This window comes from Heptranchias perlo, chromosome 16 (genome assembly GCF_035084215.1).
Source record: "Heptranchias perlo isolate sHepPer1 chromosome 16, sHepPer1.hap1, whole genome shotgun sequence".
NCBI classification, from domain to species: domain Eukaryota; kingdom Metazoa; phylum Chordata; class Chondrichthyes; order Hexanchiformes; family Hexanchidae; genus Heptranchias; species Heptranchias perlo.
The window spans coordinates 64,852,567-64,876,258 of record NC_090340.1 but is presented as its reverse complement, the minus strand read 5'-3'; the positions used below and the strand labels follow the sequence as shown (position 1 = coordinate 64,876,258).

At 44.4% G+C, this 23,692-nt stretch overlaps 1 protein-coding gene across 4 annotated transcripts in view; it reads left to right on the top strand.

Moving 5' to 3' along the window:
* The window catches only part of zc3h18 (zinc finger CCCH-type containing 18), a 169,580-nt gene that overhangs the window by 88,693 nt on the left and 57,195 nt on the right, over positions 1-23,692 (top strand). For all 4 annotated transcript variants that reach the window (XM_067998212.1, XM_067998213.1, XM_067998210.1 and 1 more), the window contains one exon: positions 21,735-21,923. In XM_067998212.1, coding sequence (XP_067854313.1) covers positions 21,735-21,923 — 189 coding nt within the window. The remainder of the gene's footprint in view (positions 1-21,734; positions 21,924-23,692) is intronic.

Below are 23,692 nucleotides of genomic sequence, written 5' to 3'. Positions count from 1 at the left end.
CCCCAACCATCCATCTCCCCATATCTCACCGCAAGTGTGTGACCCTAAGATGAGTGTTAATAGACAATTTGGTTGTACGTTTATTGGAACGGTTGCGCATCAAAGTGAAACTGAAAGCCAATCCCATACTTAAATGTTGTCAATTATTTCTAGTTCCCCCCTCTCTCTCTTTTCCCCCACCAATCTCAATCCAGTTATGCTTTTCTCGTCCTCGCAACTCTACTAGTTGGATTGTTGGACTACGGGGGTGGAATGAGAGCTGATCCCAATCCTGTTCCTACATGTTTCTGCAGGACTCGCTGATAGCAACTGGGAGATGGAATCCTGTCCAAAAACCCTCCCCAAAAGTCCAGGGAGACTGTTGTAGCATCCCCACCACCACTGCATGGCTCAGCTTGGTCTGTTCATAGTCTAAGTGCCTGAGTGCCATGCTGGGTGGTGCATTTTCCCACTTGGTCCTCGTGTCCTTCTGAACGTGTCTTGAGCTGTTTAAGCTCGTGATGCCTTTTTATGTTCCTGTTGTAAATATATTGCAGGGTGGTATGGTTTACGTTGCCTTGTGCAGAGAGGTGGTCATAAAATGTTTTCGCAGAAAGTTATTACTCTTCATGTAGTATTAAATGAAAGTATTCCAGTGAACTATGAAGCCTTAGTGTGGAACAACAGAACTGGACTGGAGAGATTAGTGTTCAGCGATAGTGAGATGGTGCAAGTTTTTTGACAGATTTAACCTGGAGATATTTTCATCATGTATGTCAGCTGACAAACTCCCTACATTGGAATGAATGACATAATTTACTATCTGGTGCACTGCACAGTAATTGGTTGGTTTGCTGGCTTGGTCAAGGTGACGTCATGATAGGTATGATGGAGTTTTGGGCTGAACTAATTGTGGGCTTCTCTCCTGGACTGCAGCAGTAAGAGATGCAAATCACCTGTGATGACCGAGTAAACAGTAAATGATTCCTTTTGCTCTTATTGCGCAATGAAGTATTTAGGGAAATTTGAAGATTATGATTTTTGTTGAGGTGAGAGAATTGTAATCTCTCTGTGACATCTGGTGTAACATGATACAAAAATCCCCTAACCACCTTGTTTTACTGGATGGCATAGACCTATACTCTGGCTTCTCCGTTTGCCTTGCAGTTCCCTGGAGCAGTCATGTCTTTTTTTTAAAAAGACTAGTCTGCTGAGACTTGCCTTTAAATTTTGGTATGGGTGTTTGCTGGGACAGTTCATTGACAGCTCATAAAAATTACTTTAGCCTTCCCTAGATTCCCTAGATTTTAACATGTTCACTACTGAAGTCTCACTTTCGATACTAGTTCATGTTTCATGGGTGAAAGCAGTAAGGTGACAGTGGGTGTGAACTGTGCCAGTTTTTTTTTTATTCGTTCATGGGATGTGGGCGTCGCTGGCAAGGCCGGCATTTATTGCCCATCCCTAATTGCCCTTGAGAAGGTGGTGGTGAGTTGCCTTCTTGAACTGCTGCAGTCTGTCTGGTGAAGTCACAGTGCTGTTAGGAAGGGAGTTCCAGGATTTTGACCCGGCGACAATGAAGGAACGGCGATATATTTCCAAGTCGGGATGGTGTGTGATTTGGAGGGGAACGTGCAGGTGGTGGTGGTCCCATGTGCCTGCTGCCCTTGTCCTTCTAGGTGGTAGAGGTCGCGGGTTTGGGAGGTGCTGTTGAAGAAGCCTTGGCGAGTTGCTGCAGTGCATCTTGTAGATGGTACACACTGCAGCCATGGTGCGCTGGTGGTGAAGGGAGTGAATGTTTAGGGTGATGGATGGGGTGCCAATCAAGCAGGCTGCTTTGTGTATATTTGTTCCTGTCGAGATTAAAAGTAAATACACCACCCTCGCACTCCAGTGGAGTGCCACACCCGAAGGGAGCATGGGTTATAGATAGGGTTATAATATTGGAATAGATGAGATAGGGCTATACCACTAGAATCCGAGACTCTGCTATAAAAATCTAGCACCCGAGAGCGGGCCGCGAGACCGCACTGCCCAAGAGCGGGCCGCATTCTGTTGAATCTGTGCTGTGCCCCCTCCAAGGCCAATATATCTTTCCTGAGGTGCGGTGCCCAAATTTGAATGCAGTACTCCGGATGGGGTCGAACCAAGGCTCTGTACAACTGAAGCATAACATCGGCCCCTTTGTAGGATTTGTATTCCAATCCCCTTGAGATAAAGGGCAATGTTCCATTAGTCTTTTTGATTACTTTTGTACCTGTGCACGTGGACGCCCAAACCTCTTGGCTCCTAGCCTTTCACCATAATGAAAATATTCCGATTTGTCTTTATCAGATCCAAAGTAGGTGACCTCACACTTCCCCAAATTGAACTCCATCTGCCATAGTTTTGCCCACTCACTTGGTCTGTCTATGTCTCTTTGTATTTTCCTGCTCCTATCTACACAACGTAGTATGCCTCTTGAATGCACAACTCTCTATTCCTTCATCCAAGTCATTAATATATATGGCGAAAAGCTGAGTTCCCAGTACAGATCCTAAGGGAATACCAGTTTTCAATGTCAGAGAACATTGGAATGGTGAGTTTACTCTTAAATGGGTTTCCGAAATTATTTCACTTTATAAAACCAACTGATGACACATCTAGCAAGGTGTGGAGATGCCGGTGATGGACTGGGGTGGACAAATGTAAGGAATCTTACAACACCAGGTTATAGTCCAACAGTTTTATTTGAAAATCACAAGCTTTCGGAGGCTTTCTCCTTCGTCAGGTGAGTGTGTGATTCCTTGAAGGTTACCGCATATATAGTCAGAGAACAATGCCTGGTGATTACAGATAATCTTTCCAACTGCCCGTTGTCAAGGCAATCAGACAGAGAGACAGTACATACAGGACTACTGAATATACAAACGGTCCGAACCCAAAGACCGAGAGAGAGGGAGAAACATCCGAAAGGAAGAGAAAGAGAGAGAATGACCCGTTGTATTAAAAACAGATAACTCTTTCTCCGCTGGTGGGGTTACATGTAGCGTGACATGAACCCAAGATCCCGGTTGAGGCCGTTCTCATGGGTGCGGAACTTGGCTATCAATTTCTGCTCGACGATTTTGCGTTGTCGTGTGTCTCGAAGGCTGCCTTGGAGAACGCTTACTCGAAGATCGGTGGCTGAATGTCCTTGACTGCTGAAGTGTTCCCCGACTGGGAGGGAACCCTCCTGTCTGGCGATTGTTGCATGGTGTCTGTTCATCCGTTGTCGCAGTGTCTGCATGTCTTCACCTTCGATAACCAGTTCTTTACCCAAACACACGGAACAGCCCTGGGGACCAAATTCGCACCCCAATACGCCAACATTTTCATGCACAAGTTCGAGCACGAATTCTTCACTGCACAGGACCTCCAACCAACGCTATACACCAGATACATCGACGACATTTTCTTCCTTTGGACCCAAGGCGAAGAATCACTGAAGAGACTACATGACACATGTTTGACTTATAGGGAGAGGTTGGATAGACTGAGATTTTTTTCCCTGGAGCGTAGGAGGTTTAGGGGTGATCTTATAGAAGTCTATAAAATAATGAGGGGCATAGATAAGATAGATAGTCAAAATCTTTTCCCAAAGGTAGGGGAGTCTATAACGAGGGGGCAGAGATACAAAAGGGTCCAGAGGGGCAATTTTTTCACTCAAAGGGTGGTGAGTGTCTGGAACGAGCTGCCAGAGGCAGTAGTGGAGGCGGGTACAATTTTGTCTTTTAAAAAGCATTTGGACAGTTACATGGGTAAGATGGGTAGAAAGGGATATGGGCCAAGTGCAGGCAATTGGGACTAGCTTAGTGGTATAAACTGGGCAACATGGACATGTTGGGCCGAAGGGCCTGTTTCCGTGTTGTAAACTTCTATGATTCTATGATAACATCAACAAGTTCCATCCCACCATCAAACTCACCATGGACGACTCCTCAGAATCGGTTTCTTTCTTGGACACACGGATCTCCATCAAAGACGGGCACCTCACTCTACCGCAAGCCCACGGACAACCTCACGATGCTCCACTTTTCCAGCTTCCACCCTAACCACGTCAAAGAGGCTATCCCCTATGGACAAGCCCTGCAAATACACAGGATCTGCTCAGACGAGGAGGAACGCGATGGACACCAACAGACGCTGAAAGACGCCCTCGTAAGAACGGGATATGACGCTCGACTCGTTGATCGACAGTTCCGACGGGCCACAGCGAAAAATCGCATAGACCTCCTCGGAAGACTAACACGGGACGCAACCAACAGAGTACCCTTCGTCATCCAATACTTCCCCGGAGCGGAGAAACTACGACATGTTCTCCGCAGCCTTCAACATGTCTTCGATGACGACGAACACCTCGCTCAGGCCATCCCCACGCCTCCACTACTCGCCTTCAAACAGCCACCTAACCTCAAACAGACCATCGTTCTCAGCAAATTACCCAGCTTTCAGGAGAACAGCGTCCACGACACCACAACCCTGCCACGGCAACCTCTGCAAGACATGCCAGATCATCGACACAGATACCACCATCACACGAGAGGACACCACCCACCAGGTACATGGTTCATACTCCTGTGACTCGGACAACGTTGTCTACCTCATCCGTTGCAGGAAAGGATGCCCCAGAGCATGGTACATTGGCGAGAACATGCAGACGCTGCGACAACGGATGAACAGACACCGTGCAGCAATCGCCAGACAGGAGGGTTCCCTCCCAGTTGGGGAACACTTCAGCAGTCAAGGACATTCAGCCACCGATCTTCGAGTAAGCGTTCTCCAAGGCGGGCTTCGAGACACAAGACAACGCAAAATCGTCGAGCAGAAATTGATAGCCAAGTTCCGCACCCATGAGGACGGCCTCAACCGGGATCGTGGGTTCATGTCACCCCACCAGCGAAAAAAGAGTTATCTGTTTTTAATACAACGGGTCATTCTCTCTCTCTTCCTTTCGGATGTTTCTCCCTTTCTCTCTCTCTCTCTGTCTTTGGGTTCGGACCGTTTGTATATTCAGTAGTCCTGTATGTACTGTCTCTCTGTCTGATTGCCTTGACAACGGGCAGTTGGAAAGATTATCTGTAATCACCAGGCATTGTTCTCTGACTATATATGCAGTAACCTTCAAGGAATCACACACTCACCTGATGAAGGAGAAAGCCTCCGAAAGCTTGTGATTTTCAAATAAAACTGTTGACTATAACCTGGTGTTGTAAGATTCCTTACATCTAGCAAGAAGGACCCTATCTAGATTCAGAAATAAAAAATCCTGTTGATTTTTGGGTCTGGTTTATTTGATTCAAGTGGGAGATAATCTGCAAGGCTTTTGTTTAAATTCAATGTACAAGTAGAATCATAGAATCTTACAACACAGGAGGCCATTCAGCCTGTCGTGCTTCTGCCGGCTCTTTGAAAGAGCTGTCCAATTCAGTCCTGCGCCCCAGATTTTTCCCCATAACCCTGCAAATTAGTCCTCTTCAAGTACATGTCCAATTGCCTTTTGAAAGTTGCTATGGAATCTGATTGCACTATCCTTTCAGATAATGCATTGCACATCTTAACTCTCTGTATGAATAAATTTCTCCTCATTTCCCCTCTAGTTCTTTTGCCAGTTATTTTAAATCTATGACCTCTGTTTACCAACCCATTTGCCAGAGGAAACGGTTTCTCCCTACTTGCTCTATCAAAACCCCTTATGATTTTGAATACCTCTATTAGGTCACCCCTTAACCTTCTCTGCTCTGAGGAGAACAGTCCCAGCTTCTCCAGTCTCTCCACATAACTAAATTCCCTTATCCCTGGTATCATCCTGGTAAACCTCCTCTGACCTTTCTCCAAGGCCATGACATCCTTTCTAAAGCATGGTGCCCAGAATTGTACACAGTGCTCCAGCTGAGGCCTAACCAGTGATTTGTAAAGGTTTAGCATGACTTCTTTGTGCTTGTATTCAGTGCCCCTATTTACAAAGCCAAGTATCCCATACAGTTTCTTAATCGCCTTATCAACTTGCCCTGCCACTGTCAAAGATTTGCGAATATGTACCCTCAGGTCCCTCTGCTCTTGCACCTCCTCAAAATTGTAGCATTTAGATTATACTGCCTCTCCCAAGTTCCTCCCAAAGTGTTTCACTTCACACTTATCCACATTAAATTGCATCTAAGAACATAAGAAATAGGAGCAGGAGTAGGCCATATGGCCCCTCAAGCCTGCTCCGCCATTCAATAAGATCATGGCTGATCTTCACCCTCAACTCCACTTTCCTGCCTGATCCCCATACCCCTTGATTCCCCTAGAGTCCAAAAATCTATCCTATCTCAGCCTTGAACAAATTCAATGACTGAGCATCCACAGCCTTCTAGGGTCGAGAATTTCAAAGATTCACAACCCTTTGAGTGAAAAAAATTCCTCCTCATCTCAGTCCTAAATGGCCGACCCCTTATCCTGCAACTATGCCCCCCTAGTTCTAGACTCTCTAGCCAGGGAAAACAACCTCTCAGCATCTTTTATGTTTCAATGAAATCACCTCTCATTCTTCTAAACTCCAGAGAGTATAGGCCCATTCTACTCAATCTCTCCTCATAGGACAACCCTCTCATCCCAGGATCTGCCATGTGTATACCTATTTTACCAGCCTGTCTATGTCCTCCTGAAGTCTGCTACTATCCTCCTCACTATTTACCACGTTGCCAAGTTTTGTATCATCCGCAAACTTCGAAATTATACTCCCTATACCCTAGTTCAGGTCATTTATCTATAACAAGAAAAGCAGTGGTCTAATACCGACCCCTGGGGACCCCATTGCATATTTCACTCCGGTCAGAAAAACATCAGTTCACCACTACTCTCTGCCTCCTTTCAATTAGCCAGTTACACGCCCAAGTTACCACCGTCCCTTTAATCCCATGTGCTTCTAGTTTCCGAATTAGTCTGTTATGTATGACTTTATTACATGCCTTTGAAAGTCCATATATACAACATCTACTGCACTACTTCATCAAAGAACTCAATCATGTTAGTCAGACACTATTTGCCTTTAACATTTTTTTTATTCGTTCATGGGATGAGGGCGTCGCTGGCGAAGCCAGCATTTATTGCCCATCCCTAATTGGTGGTGAGCCGCCTTCTTGAACCGCTGCAGTCCGTGTGGTGAAGGTTCTCCCACAGTGCTGTTAGGAAGGGAGTTCCAGGGTTTTGACCCAGCGACGATGAAGGAACGGCGATATATTTCCAAGTCGGGATGGTGTGTGACTTGGAGGGGAACGTGCAGGTGGTGTTGTTCCCATGTACCTGCTGCTCTTGTTCTTCTAGGTGGTAGAGGTCACGGGTTTGGGAGGTGCTGTCGAAGAAGCCTTGGCGAGTTGCTGCGCTGCATCCTGTGGATGGTACACACTGCAGCCACTGTGCGCTGGTGGCGAAGGGAAGTGAGTGTTTAGGGTGGTGGATGGGGTGCCAATCAAGTGGGCTGCTTTGTCCTGGATGGTGTTGAGCTTCTTGAGTGTTGTTGGAGCTGCACTCATCCAGGCAAGTGGAGAGTATTCCATCACACTCCTGACTTGTGCCTTGTAGATGGAAAGGCTTTGGGGAGTCCGGAGGTGAGTCACTCGCCGCAGAATACCCAGCCTCTGACCTGCTCTTGTCGCCACAGTATTTATATGGCTGGTCCAGTTAAGTTTCTGGTCAATGATGACCCCCAGGATGTTGATGGTGGGGGATTCAGCGATGGTAATGCCGTTGAATGTCATGGGGAGGTGGTTAGACTCTCTCTTGTTGGAGATGGTCATTGCCTGGCACTTGTCTGGAGCGAATGTTACTTGCCACTTATGAGCCCAAGCCTGGATGTTGTCCAGGTCTTGCTGCATGCGGGCTCGGACTGCTTCATTATTTGAGGGATTGCGAATGGAACTGAACACTGTGCAATCATCAGCGAACATCCCCATTTCTGAACTTATGATGGAGGGAAGGTCATTGATGAAACAGCTGAAGATGGTTGGGCCTAGGACACTGCCCTATCAGTGCTGGCTGTCCCTTATCTAACCCATGCTTCTCCAAGTGAGAATTACATTTGTCCTTGATACTGGTCTCTAGTAGTTTTCCCACCACAGACAGGCTGACTGGCCTGTAGTTACCAGGTTTATCCCTCTTTTTTTGAACAGGGGTGTAACATTTGCAATCCTCCAGTCCTCTGGCATTGCTCCTATATCCAAGGAGGATTGAAAGATTGTGGTCAGTGCTTCTGCTATCTCCACCCTTGCTTCCCTCAGCAACCTAGGATGCATCCCATCTGGACCAGGTGACTTGTTAACTTTGAGTGATGATGCCAACCTATTTGGCACCTCCTTTCCATCTATTTTTATCTAGCCAATATCTCTACTTCCTCCTCCTCTACTGCGACATTAACTTCATCCTCTTCTTTTGTGAAGACAAATGCAAAGTCCTCATTCAGTCCCTCAGTCATGCCCTCTGCCTCCACAAGAAGATTTCTTTTTTGTCCCTAATTGGCCCCACCATTCCTTTAACTATCCTTTTACTTTTTACATGTTTATCAAAGATTTTTGGGTTCCCTTTTATGTTACCTGCTAATCTCTTCTCATTCTCTCTTTACCCTTCTTATATTCTTTTTCAATTTCCCCCTGCACTCTCTGTATTCTGCCTGATTTTTGACTGTATTTGTACCTGACATTTGTCATAAACCTCCATTTTCTGTTTTATTTTAACTTCTATTTCCATTGTCTTCCAGGGCGCTCTAGCTTTGGATGCCCATCATTCCTACTTACGGGAATATGCTCGGTTTGTACCCGAACTATCTCTGCCTTGAAGGCCTACCATTGCTCATTTACTGTTTTCTTGACCAGTCCTTGTTTCCAGTCCACCTGTGCTCAATCCCTTCACAAATCACTGAAATTGGCTGTCTTCCAGTTGCGTATTTTCACCATTGATTTTTCTTTGTCCTTTTCCTAAACCTAATTATATTTTGATCACTATTACCCAGATATTCTCCCACTGAAGCACACTCTACTTGCCCTACTCCATTTCCTAGAACTAGATCTAGCACTGCTTCCTTCCACGAGAAACAAACTCATTAAGCACTTTAGGAATTCTTTACCCTCCTTGCCCTTTACACTTCTTTCCCCCTAGTCTATATTGGGGAAATAAGTCCTCTACTGTTACTGCTCTATTAGTTTTACATTTCCCTGAAATTTGCCTACAGACTTGTTCCTCTATCTCCTTCTCAATATTTAGGGGTCTATAGTAAACACCCAGCAATGTAACAGCTCCTTTTCTGTTCCTTAACTCTAATCAAATTGATTCTCTTCGAACCCTCTAGTTTATCGTCCCTCTGTTATTAGTGTTATTAACTATAACAGTTAATATTAACTAATAATATCCTTGATCAATACTGCCACCCCCTCCCCCCTCACCTTTCTTTTTCTTTCCCTATCCCTCCTGAATACATTGTAGCTGAATGTTTAGTTCCCATTCCTGCCTGTGTTTAAGCCAGGTCTCTGTTTTAGCCACTATATCATGACCCCATATGGCAACTTAACGCCTGCAGCTCATCAACCTTATTTGTAACACTCCTCACATTAACACACATGCATTCCAACACCATGTTCGTCTGCTTTGCTTTTTTCCTCCATCTAATTCCTGCTCTTTCTACACTATTCTTTATTCCATTGCTGTTTGTCCCTCCTAGTTTTCTATGCACCTTGTCTCTCCCCTCTGCTGCTACGTCCTGGTTCCCCTCCCTCTGCCAAATTAATTTAAACCCTCCCCCACAGCACTAGTTAACGTCCCCGCGAGGCCATAGGTCCCAGCCCTGTTGAGTTGCAACCCGTCCATTTTGAGCATTTCCCTCTTGCCCCAGAACTGGTCCCAATGCCTTAGGAATCTGAAACCCTCACGCCTGCACCACTTCTCCAGTCACGCATTCATCTGCACTATCTTCCTGTTTCTGTACTCACTGGCACATGGCACTCAAAGTGATCCAGAGATTTCCACCTTTGAGGTCCTGCTCTTCAATTTTTTTCCTAGCTCCTGGTTGCTGGTAGGACCACAAGCCTTCTCCTTCCTGTGTCATTGGTTCCAACATGGACCACGACTTCTGGCTGTTCCCCTCGCAGAATGTCCTGCACTCGTTCAGTGATATCCTTTTATTCAAGGAATAGCTTTGCTCAGCAAAATAAATGTCACAGTAATAGCTCCCTTGATGCTTAATAATTGAGTACGCTGAAGGTTCGATTTCCCCCTCTTCCCCCCCCCCCCCCTAGTTTCCCCCCCCCCCACCGTGCTGTTAGCTGAAGGTTCGATTTCCCCCCCCCCCCCCCCCCCCGTGCTGTTAGCTGAAAGAGACCTGAGCACAAAATCTAGGCTGATTCTTCATGGCAGTACTGAGGCTGCTTACGCAGTCAGAGGGGCAGCACTGAGGGAGCGCTGTGCTGTCGGAGGGGCAGCACTGAGGGAGCGCTGTGCTGTCGGAGGGGCAGCACTGAGGGAGCGCTGTGCTGTCGGAGGGGCAGCACTGAGGGAGCGCTGTGCTGTCGGAGGGGCAGCACTGAGGGAGCGCTGTGCTGTCGGAGGGGCAGCACTGAGGGAGCGCTGTGCTGTCGGAGGGGCAGCACTGAGGGAGCGCTGTGCTGTCGGAGGGGCAGCACTGAGGGAGCGCTGTGCTGTCGGAGGGGCAGCACTGAGGGAGCGCTGTGCTGTCGGAGGGGCAGCACTGAGGGTTGCTGCACTGTCGGAGGTGCTGTCTTTCGGGTGAGACGTCGAACCTTTCCTTTGTGTTCCATGTGCTTTACAGCAGAAAATCGGTGCTGCCTATGTTGAAGCAACTTGTGTGGTCTGTGGTGAGGTTATTTATTACTTTCAAACTTGGTTAAGTTATTTCTTTGTTCATTACATTCCCACAGGGGGAAAAATGCTGTAAGCGCCAAAAAAATGTTTTGCCCCACCCCCTCGTTAAAGAATGACCAGTGTTGACTGTCCAAAGCCAATTCACAGTCCCTGGTTCCACTTTTGATATTTAGTGTTTTAGGTTTGATAGTTATTCTGTTTTTCTCTCCTTTCTCTGCACCCACCAGAAATCAGCTGATGGATTAATATATTTTATTTTACAGCTTGAGTTATAGCTCAAGGATGATTTTCTTGACAGCAGATATTCTCCTCACAGCACTTGTGTCCTTTGCATTTTTAAGTGTTTTATTTGTAGTCAGACTCTGTTTAAAATTTGTGTACAGTGGTTGATGCTCGTTGGGCTTCCCAGATTGGCTTTAGTACAGGTTGCGGATGGAGCCCAAGTGTCTGTTCTGTCGATTGCCCCAAAAAGGATGCACCACTTCAGAGCAAAGATCTTTGTTTTGTTCCAATTCCATCTTCCCTCTCCCTCTTGATCTTTAAGGCAGTGTTGCCATAAACTGAGCAGCAGAATCAACGCAAAAGTCAAACATTACTCAGTTTAATTAATTTTTGCATTTTTTGCCTTCAGGCCGTTCAGGTAAATGTGCACCAGTTTGATGTACAAACCAAGTGCAGCAGTGGGGATAAGTTAAAGGCCCAGGCTCTGAGGGTGGCAACTCACCATTCATATTAGTTGCCAGGCCTATTTAATTTGCCACCACCCTATACTTTGAGGAGAATACGGAGACAGTTTTACACAATTTACATCGAGTCTACACCACAGAAACAGGCCATTCGGCCCAACTGGTCTGTGATAGCGTTTATTCTCCACATGAGCCTCCTCCCTCCCTCCTTTATCTCACCCTATCAGCATACCCTTCCATTCCTTTCTCCCTCATGTGTTTATCTAGCTTCCCCTTAAATGCATCTGTGCTATTCGCCTGAACTACTCCTTATGGTAGCGCGATCCATATTCTCACCATTCTCTGGGTAAAGAAGTTTCTCCTGAATTCCCTATTTATTAGTGACTATTTTATATTTATGACCTCTAGTTTTGGACTCCCCCACAAGTGGAAACATTTTCTCTATGTCTACCCTATCAAACCCTTTCATTATCTTAAAGACTGTCAGGTCGTCCCTCAGCCAAAGAGCCCCACCAGTTCAGCCTTTCCTGATAAGTATATTCTCTCAGTTCTAGTATCATCCTTGTGAATCTTTTTTGCGCCTTCTCCAATGTCTCTATATTCTTTTTATAATATGGAGACCAGAACTGTGCACAATACTCCAAGTGTGGTCTAACCAAGGTTCTATACAAGTTTATCATAACTTCTCTGCTTTTCAATCATATCCCTCTAGAAATGAACCCTAGTGATGATTTGCCTTTTTTGTGGCCTTATTAATCTGCATCGCTACTTTTAGTAATTTGTGTATCTGTACCCCATGATTCTTCAGCTCCTCTACCCCATTTAGACTCCAGTATGTGGCCTTCTAAATCTTCCTAATAAAATGCACCACTTCACACATACCTATGTTGAAATTAATTTGCCAATTACACACCCATTCTGCAAGTTTATTAATGTCTGCTTGCATTTTGCCACATTCTTCCTTTCTGTTAACTACACACCCAATTTGGTGTCATCCGCAAATTTTGAAATTTTACTTCCAATTCCCGAGTCCAAATCGTTAATGTAAATTGTGAACAACAGTGGTCCCAGCACTGGTCCCTGTGGAACACCACTTCCCACCTTTTGCCAGCCTGAGTGATGACCTTTAACTCCTACTCCAAGTTTTCTGTTCCATAGCCAGCTTGCTATCCACTCTGCTACGGGTCCCCTGACTCCACATTCTCTGACCTTAGCCATGAGTCTACAATGCAGTACCTTATCGAAGGCCTTTTGAAAATCCAAATATATTACATCTACTACATTACCCTTGTTTACTCTTTCTGTTACTTCTTCAAAGAATTCAATAAGGTTGGTCAAGCATGTCTTTCCCTTCTGAAATCCGTGCTGACTATTCTTTTATATTTTTGGTTTCTAGATGTTTTTCTATTGCACCTTTGATTAAAGATTCCATTATCTTTCCTACCACCGACATTAAACTAACTGGTCTATATTTCCCTGGATAAATCTTCAATTAAAAGGAAGTTATTCAATTGATTCTGAAAAATGCGATATTCTAACACACCTGTGTGGAGGATGCACGTAATTAACTGGCCATATTGGAGTACTGTGCACATGTTGTACAGCCAGAAGCCAATGAGCATGCTGCTGAAATGCATTTCTAACTTGTCAGTTATTTATTGGATGTTTTCTACATTTGTTAAGAATCCTAACCAACTGGAGTCTGTTTATGTGACGACAATCGTTGCAAGATAAATGGAGGATAATTAATAATTTGTAATGATTACATTGAATTATCCTTTTGATAAATGGAGTGACAACTGTGGTACAGATAAGCTGGAGGTAAGCAAGCTGTTTAACTTGGACAATGAGCAGACGACTAGAGCAGTGTTGTCCAATAATTGGGAATCTAGATGTGGTCAATTGCATTTCCGATTAGTGAATAAGAAATTAATAGGCACCGTTGTTGGGCATGTGAGCTCAATACTCATATTTGCATACCGTATGTATGTGAACTTTAACCTCTGCGTTTGTGGGTAAAATGGTGATGAAAAGCAGTGAGTGTGTTTTTTGAACGCTTTACTTCAGTGGGTAGATGGTGTAGATGTTTACGTAAATACTGTATACACGTAAAATACACTTACCCGTTGTGTGTGTGTGTGTGTGTGTGTGTGTGTGGCCTCCTCTACTAAAATTGGTACATGTGGTTAAAAAGGCGTCATCGTAGCCACACCTATGGCTGGTCAGCGATTTCTATTGGACAACACTGTACTATAGGACACAAGTACAATTTTCACAACCCTCCAGCAAGATTAAAGATTACAGAAAACTTTTCCTCACAGGATTGTGGATGTAGTTGTTTTATTATCAATTGGCACCTTTAAAAGGAAGTGAATGGTTATCTGTTGAGAGCGAATTAATCAACACTATTTGATCTCTCGAACTTAGAGCCTCTTAAAATAGAGGCTCAACAGGTGGTGGTGTTTGTCGGGGTGGGGGGGGGACTTTATGAAGAGAGTCCATGATAGAAGAATTATATTTGGATTCTGGGTTGAGCAGGCTTGATGGGCCAAATCTCACTGTGGCAAGTTGTGAAATTGGATGAAATAAATCTGGTCGTTTATGGCTAGCACCAGAATAAAGTGACAGTAAAAGCTGCAGGACTGCCGCTAAAAACCCAACTGGTTCACTGATGTCCTTCAATGAAGTGAACCTGCCATCCTAGCCCGGTCTGGCCTACACATGGCTCCAGCCACACTGTGATTTACTCTTAATACCTTCAGAAATGGCCTAGCAAGCCACCCAGTTGTACAAATAATCGTTACGTTCAGGGCAACTAGGGATGGGCAATAAATGTGGCCCAGCCAACATTGCCCACATCCCAATAATTTTTTTTTTAAAACTTAGTTCATTTACATCTGATGAAACGTTTACAAGTGGCATTGTATGCTGTCTGTAGTGTTGGAAAATCCAACTTTTTAATTCACTGTGGACACTTCCTTTTACAATTGCACTGAAAGGATTTGTATCCTTAGCTCCTAAACTGGTCAAGCTGCATCCATACTTGCATTTTAAATTGATGTCACTGGTCCTACTTTCATGGTGTTTCTTTATATTCTGAGTTTTCCTTTTTATGCCATTTAATATTATGTCCGCCCTGATATAATTTCCCCTCTCCTTAACTGCTTTCTCTCCACAGTACACGGAGCGTGATATTTGGGGCCACTGGTTTACAGTGATTGTCACATTCCATTACTTCGTATGACACGTTCCACAACTCGATCCATTGTTTCATGAAAACCAGTGACTTGTAGCTTACCCCCTTTGCACTCGGAATCAGTAATGTTGTTTTTCACTATACTGTTCTAGTGCCTATACATCGTTTCTTTGGCCCAATGGCAATGGATTGACTCTGGTTATAGTGAAGCCTTTCTTTCTTAACACCCTCTCCCTCTCGCTTTTCAATTCTTATCTGTGATAATTCAAATATACAATGGCTGTCTCTCGAAAATTTGCACTTGGAGCATTCTGCACAAAGTCACCCATGCAATGACAGCCAGATCTGGGCCATGTGCATCGTCTTAACTTTTGAGTGCAGGGAACTTTAAGGGGATATCCCACCCTGTTCCAAATAATTTACTTCAGTAGTTTCCAGGCAGTGTTTGATCCTGGTCTTATTTTGGGGCTGGCTCAGAAATTTCTTATCTGCTCTGGCGGCAGCTCATTTCACACTCTAAAAATAAAAAAATAGAGCAGAGATGATATTGCTTTTGTGTCACAGCATCATTGCGGAGTTGTAAAATTATCTGTATTTATACGGTTGGCACAAGCAATAGTTCCTCCTATTCCTGCCGATCAAAAGCTTCTTCCTGAGCTGAAATTCCAAAAGCACAAACACTTCTTTGTGACTGCGTCACCACAGCTGAGTGTGTAGTATAAGCACCTGTTTGGTGAGATTGAATGGTTACCCCTCCATTGTTGTCACGCTACTTGTCTGAGCTGCAATTTCCTCCAATTAAACATGGGGAAGAGGGAATTCATTGTCTTCGGCCCCCGCCACAGACACCATTCCCTCACCATCGATTCCATCCTCCTTCCCGGCCACTGTCAGAGTGTTTGCGACCTCTGTGCCTTATTTAACCCCAACCCGAGCTTCTGACCCCATATCCTCCCCATCACAAAGACCGACTACTTCCACCTCCATAATGTCGCCCGTCTCCGCCCCTGCCTCAGCTTATCTGCTGCTGAAACCCTCATCCATGCTTTTACCTCCAGAATTGACTCTTTCAAAGGCAGACCTTCCACCCTTCCACTCTCCATAAACTTGAGCTCATTCAAAACTCTGCTGCCCGTATCCTAACTAGCACCAAGTCCCATTCACCCATCACCCCTGTGCTCGCTGACCTACACTGGCTCCCGGTCCAGGAACACCTCAGTTTTAAAATTCTCATCCTCGTGTTCAAATCTCTCTCTCTCTCTCTCTCTCTCTCCCTGTGTGTGTGACCTCCTCCAGTCCTACAACCCTCTGAGATCTCTGCGCTCCTCTAACTTTGGCCTCTTTCGGATCGCTCACTCTCTTTACCCCACCATTGGCAGTCACGCCTTCTGCCACCTCAGCCCTCCCTAAACTTCTCCACCTCCATCCTCCTTTAAGACCCTCCTTCAAAATGACTTCTTTGACCAAGCCTTTAGTATCCCTCCTATTATCTCCTCCTTTGGCTCTGTGTCAATATTTGTTTGATCACGCTTCTGTGAAGCGCCTGGGGACATTTTCCTACATTAAAGGCGCTGTATAAATGCAAGTTGTTATTTCCAATCAGCTTTACTATTTTCAATCTGTGGTATTGTGGAGAGTACAGATTGGGTAGCTTGAATATCATACAATGTGTTCTTCCTCAGCAATGCGATCGAGGTGATTCTGTTGTATGAGCTCCCAATGCAGAATAATGCATCTCATTGGAGTGCCAGATTGCAGAAATGACGCTAATATTTTGCAGATACTCTTGCAGTATTCGTCCTGTGGACTCTTCCATCTTCTCAGGCATGCAGTGGCTTCCATACATCTTTTAATCCTAGTTTACATCCTTAAAGGAAATGTTCAGAGTCTAAATTTCACGGCAGCTTCATATCCTGAATACTCTTTTCTGACTTTGTTTTTCAAGTTCTTTAAAGTCGCAGAGCTCAAGATTTCGGTAGTGGCTAAACTGCTTAGAGGTGTTTTTAAAAAAAAATTCTGTGTTGTCACTAGGTTCATTTAAGGTGATCGAGCAATGCGTTTTGAGATAAATCACTTTAATGTGTCAATATACTTGTTGAGTCTTAATTCATCCCCTCAAACTGCACCCGCCAACAGTAACTACCAGTACTTCATTGTAAGGATACTGGGATCGGCACTACGATGAGAATATTAATCAAAGAGGCACCAGATGAATCTTTAAACCCTTCACCTTAACTCATCATTAAGGAACCGCCTCGGGTTTACCGCCCATAGAATCATAGAAAATTTGCGGCACAGAAGGAGGCCAATTCGGCCCATTGTGTCCGCACCGGACGAAAATGAGCCACCCGGCCTAATCCCACTTTCCAGCACTTGGTCCATAGCCTTGTAGGTTACGGCATTTCAAGTGCACATCCAAGTACTTTTTAAATGTGATGAGGGTTTCTGTCCCTACCACCCTCTAGGTGAAACAAAATTTTTCCTTAGCTCCCCTCTAATCCTTCTACCAATCACTCTAAACCTAAGTCCCCTGGTTATTGACCTCTTTGCTAAGGGAAATAGGTCCTTCCCATTCATTCTATCTAGGCCGTTCATAATTTGTACACCTCAATTAAATTATCCCCCAGCTATCCAATCGTTCCTCATAGCTAGAATTCTCCAGTCCTGGCAATATCCTCGTAAATCTCCTCTGTACCCTTTCTAGTGCAATTACATCCTTCCTATAATGTGGTGACTAGAACTGTACTCAGTACTCAAGCTGTGGCCTAACTAGTGTTTTACACAGTTCTAGCATAACCTCCCTGCTCTTATATTCTATGCCTCAGCTAATAAAGGAACCTATCCCGTATGACTCTTTAATCACCTGATCTACCTGTCCTGCTACCTTTGGGGATCCGTGGACATGTACTCCAAGGTCACTCACTTCCTCTACACATCTCAGTATCCTCTCCTTTATTGTGTACTCCCTTGCCTTGTTTGCCCTCCCCAAATGCATTACCTCACATTTCTCTGGACTGAATTCCATTTGCCACTTTTCTGCCCACCTGACCAGTCCATTGATATCTTCCTGCAGTCTACAGCTTTCCTCCTCACTATCAACCACATGGCCAATTTTTGTATCATCTGCAAACTTCTTTATCATGTCCCCTACATTTAAGTCCAAATCATTAATATATACCACAAAAAGCAAGGGACCTAGTTCTGAGCCCTGCGGAACCCCACTGGAAACAGTCTTCCAGTTACAAAAACACCCGTCAACCATTACCCTTTGCTTCCTGCCACTGAGCCAATTTTGGATCCAACTTGTCACTTTCCCTTGGAACCCGTGGGCTTGCACTTTTTTGACCAGTCTGCCATGTGGGACCTTGTCAAAAGCCTTGCTAAAATCCATGTGCACTACATCAAATGCATTACCCTCATCGACCCTCCTTGTTACCTGCTCAAAAATTCAATCAAGTTAGTCAGACACGACCTTCCCTTCACAAATCCATGCTGACTGTCTTTGATTACTCCGTGCCTTTCTAAGTGTCGGTTTGTCCTGTCCCTCAGAGTTGATTTCCAATAATTTGCCCACCACCGAAGTTAGATTGACTGGCCTGTAATTACTTGGTCTATCTCTTTCTCCCTTTTTAAACAACGGCACAACGTTGTCCTCCAATCCTCCGGCACCACGCCTTTAGCCAGGGAGGATTGGAAAATGATGGCCACAGCCTCCGCTATTCCCTCCTTTGCTTCTCTTAATGGCCTGGGATACATTTCATCTGGGCCTGGTGATTTATCTACTTTCAAAGATGCTAAACCCCTTAGTACTTCCTCTCTCACTATGATTATCCCATCCAATATTTCGCACTCCTCGTTAACTACAATGTCTACATGGTCCACCTCTTCTGTGAAGACAGACGCAAAGTATTCATTAAGAACCATTCCCACATCTTCCGCCACCACACATAGGTTACCTTTTTGGTCTCTAATAGGCCCGACTCGTGATTTCAAAATCATGAAGGGTCTAGACAGAGTAGATAGAAAGAAAGTGTTCCCATTGGCGGAAGGGTCAAGAACCAGAGGACATAGATTTAAGGTGACTGGCAAAAGAACCAAAGGTGACATGAGGAAAAACTTCTTTACAGAGTGAGTGGTTAGGATCTGGAATGCATTGCCTGAGGTGGTGGTGGAGGCTAATTCAATCATGGCTTTCAAAAGGGAACTGGATAAGTACTTGAAAGGAAAAAATTTGCAGGGCTACGGGGATAGGGCGGGGGAGTGGGACTAGCTGGATTGCTCTTGCATAGAGCCGGCACAGACTTGATGGGCACCTTCTGTGCTGTAACCTTTTTATGATTCTACTCTTTCCTTAGTTATCCTCTTGCTCTTTGTGTATTTATAAAACACCTTTGGGTTTTCCTCGATTTACTTGCCAATATTTTTTTCATGCCCTCTCTTTGCTTTCCTAATTTCCTTTTAAATTTCAACCCTGCACTCTCTATACTCCTCTAGGCTTTGTGTCTGACATAAGCTTTCTTTTTTAGCGCACTCTTCACCTGTGAGTGAAAGACATCTAGATTTGGCTCACTGAGCTATCTTGCGTCACCCAGTCACAGTATTTGTATTTGCCACACCACTCTCCAATTACAGGATACAAGCTGCAAGTGAATTAACTAATCCTTTCTTGCCAAATCATCAAAGAAGAAGTGAGATAATAAGTCGTGAACAATTATTAATTTCAGAATCATAATTAGCAGTGCTTAAATATTAAACATGCGTAACATTATTAGATAGGGTTAACTAACAAAATGAATAAGTGGTTATTAAATTCAGTTCAGTTATATTGCATGAATTCTGCACTAACTGGTTTGCTGATTATCAATTTAGTCGAGATTGTTGGCATTAATTTAAGATTAGACTCTGTAGATAGCTGACAACATTTGATAGCCAGTCTATTGAATATATTATCGTCTCAATGCTTACAATTAGCAATGCTACCACTCTCCTCAGCCCCTAGGAGACAGTGTGGATGAGCTGGTTGTCTTGCCTTCCTTTATGATGTTGATACCAGCCTTCTGGGACGTGGGGGTGATGAAGCTCCATCTGTAGAGATGTTGTTCATACCACTTGGATCCTCTGCTGCTGAGTAAATCCACCTTGCGTGCTGGTAATTCTATCTGCATTCGCTGGATTAGTGGAACACTCTAAATATCCAACTTCATCAATAAACAGCTCATGGACGTTGGTCCAAATTAACAGTGTTTGCTTCTGTGATCTGTGAGAGCTTCAGGATGTTTCATTGTTTTGTAATAAATTCTAAAAGTTAAATGAAATACTGATTTGTCAGCCTGCTGTTTGACTTTTGATTCAGCTCATTTATTTCTTAAACTAATTAGTAGTTGTAGCCTGAAATCTACAGCCGGTCAGTCTCTGGTCCACAGTTGCTATTCCCAGTGTGCACATTGACTGTATATTAGGGTTATTGTTTACTAACTCCAAAATTGCCTCTTTTGAGCCTACAGTCATGTTTCGGTTCAGAGGAAGCGTGGGCTTGACTGGAAGCAGTCCTTTTCACTGGCACAAGAAAAACTATCTGGAGAGCACCCAGATCATAATAAAGCATCCAGCTGCATTTTGTATGTTCCTAATGTTTTCTCACTGCCACCCTTCCTAGCAGACTGTTTGGGCTAAACATCCATTGAGTAAAAACATTTACATTTTTCCTTGATATATTTGTTTTAGATTTACTTTTCAATAATTTACATGGATGTCTCTGGTCCTACTATTCTGGTCTTTCTTAGTATTTTCTATGCCATTTTAACATCTTATATACTCCGATGAGATCCTCACTAATCACTTTCTTCCCAGGCTATAGAACTCAAATTACTTTGTATTCAGGTTTGCTGTGACTGAATAAGTCAAATTCCATTATTATATGGGATTCTGGGACATTAACTGGTGTTTTGATCTTTCCATGAAATATAGTGATGTTGTTTATAACTTATCCCCTTTGCACTAGAGATTGGTCTTGGTGTTTTACTGTGTACTCTTTCCAATGTCGCTGTGTCTTTTATGTGGCCTGATGTCTAGGATTTGAAGTGAGGCTTTACCTGTGCATTCTAAAGACTTAGTATAACATCTATATGCTTGTATTTTACTGTCCTGGTTTTGCCACACTGAAAGTGATGTGTTTAATATCACCCCCAGGTCCATTTCCATGTCTCCCTGTACTGATTCTGTTCCATTTATTGTATGTTTATGGTGCATGATTTTTGACCAGTTTACTTTACATTTCTCACTGTTAAATGTCATTTGTCTGCACAATTGCATAAATAATCTAAATCCTTCTGCAACTTTAGCTGGATCCACTGCCTGTATTGTTCTCCTTATTTTGGTGTAGCCAGGGCAAAGAGAAACTGAGGATAAATTAATCTTTGCTACTTTTTGCACTAATTAAAAGCAGCATTTATGCCAGAGCATTAGTCCACATTCCTTTCAAAGGAATTGTATACAGGGATCTGGGAGGGAAGAGACAGAGGGAAAATCTCTTTGGTAATGGGGGAGGAATATTGTTTTAAATAGAGGAAGTACTTGAAGCAAAACTTCCCTTTCTTCCAACAAAGCACTGGAAGTTCCTGTGCCCAACTTTCCATCTGCAAGAAGGCACGATGCCAAAAACCCAGGCAGCCAGCACGGTGTAACTAGCTTATTTTAATTACAATATGGAGCTCTCCTGATGGGAAAGTTGGTAGTGTGTAACTGAGCCATACAGCCCAGTGAGATCAACTGTTTGATTCCTGGACCATACTGCATCAGCTTGTCTGAGGCAATATGCTGGAAAGCAGCAGGGGGACCATGTATGTGACCACTCCCAAGCAGCACTTTCAGGAGAGGAGAAAACTATTTGTGGGGACAACATGATATTGCAATAATTGGTGATCTTCCAGTGCCCAACAGTAATTGTGCAGCTGATCTTTTAAGAACAGGATTTGAATACTAACCAAATTTACTATAATTTCTAGTCGGCAAGTAGAACCACCCAAGAAAGAAACTGCTCCCACGACTGCTGTAAAACGGGCAGATGAATGGAAGGATCCCTGGCGCCGATCCAAATCACCCAAAAAAAGGCCTGTTTCAACAACGTCACCAGGCCGTGGGCGCAGACGACGAAGAACTTCTGGGTCGTCTGTTTCAGTGTCCGGCTCATCGAGGTACCTTGAATCTTGGAACCAACTGCGCTTCAGGCCACTTTTACTGAGTGTCTTTCACCAAGTCTGACCTAAGACGATCGGGTCAAAAAATGCGAAGGGCCAATTTTCAAGGCTCTTGCCCCCAGGGACTGCTCGGTTCCCTGAGCACAAAGGTCAGGGGGAAAGAGGTGGAGACCCGGTCTCTGCCCCATTAACAATGCCTTGAGATTACCGGGTTTTCCTGGGGAAGGGGGAGCTTGGCCAGCACCTGCATAAAATGCAGGCCCAACCATGCCATTTAAATGAGGCGGGGGGGGGGGTGCATATCATTTGCAGTGTTGACTGGGCACTTTAACGCCATAGCACCCAGAAAAGATTGCGCTGTGGCCTGCCCCGAATCCCCACCGGGGTGGGGGGAGAATTTTATCTAGGCTTTAAATATCCGTGGGGGTATTGTGTTTGTCCCCACCCTTCTCAGGATCCTGAAGTCCAATGGAGATTAGCAGCCAGAAGGTGCCATTTATCAAGGCCATGATTTTCCTGTCACTACTACCAGTACTAGGTCCCACCAAGGACCAAGCTAACCCCCAGACCATTTAAATTACCCAGGAGAGGAAATTCCAAGAATCCTGGGGCTGGACAGTAACATTGCATTTTGAGTGAGCTGCTCCAGTCTAATACTGGGATGGGGAATGGGTGGTAAGAAAATCTGCACTGAAGTACTCTGTCAGTATCACACAAGTGCCCTTGCAGACTGGTTTCGTAATCCCCTCACTCGCACCCCCACCCCCCCTCCTCCCCAATTCCCATACATCCACTGCGATAAAGATCTTGTGCCCAAGATAGAGCTATTTGGCCACTTTCCCTGGGGCCAGACCTTTTACTTTATGTACCTGCTGCTTCCTCAGAATCTGGTATAAATAATGGCCTGTAGAAACTGACCTGTTTCAGTGGGTTATATAGTTTAGTGTCCAAAAAAGGCCAGTTTTAGTGCCTGATTAAAATTCAGTGACTGGTTAGTTTCACTGAAACCCAGTACACTCCCCACTTCATTTGCCCAAAGTATTGCATTACATCACCACTTGTCCCTGGACTATGCTGTATCCTCCCCTTCCCCCATCTCACCTTCTCTTGCATCTCCCACTGTCAAAATCTCCAGAGCATCTTTTGTCTTATTCCTTAACCCAGTTCTCAACTGGCCTCTTTCTCCTTCCGCAAGCAATTGCAGTCACTTAACCAGTTTATAACCCTGGTGAAAACTACTCTGCCTTTTGTACTTTGTGCTCACCCTAAACCCCAACTGAAAACTCGTTCGTTAAATAAGAAGTTTTGGGAGCTTCAGTAGCTCGGTGGTTAAGTACAACGTGTGGTGCTGAGCTACGCCGGCCAACAGGCCCCAGATTCTCTCCCTGATCTGTGCTGAGTTAGCTGATTACAGCGGGGATGGTACAAATGTACTCCCATGATGGGATATGAAAGTCTAGTGAGTACCGGGACATGGTCAACTGTGATACTCCTCATGATTAATTGGCTGGCCTACAGAAGTACACTATCTAGGCTTCCACATGAAGAATGGCTATTTGGATAAGGAACTTACCATGGGCAAGCTTGATTCAACAGGAGATGGAGGGGGGACTATTTTTAAATACATAATACTAATTTGATGGATATTTGGATAAATACAAGCAGACCTCAAAATGACTTGTAGATCTGTTACTAGTGAGCTGGAATAAATTTTGTATTCTACAGCTCTCTTGAATATCTCCTATTATGGAAGGAGAACCTGCTTT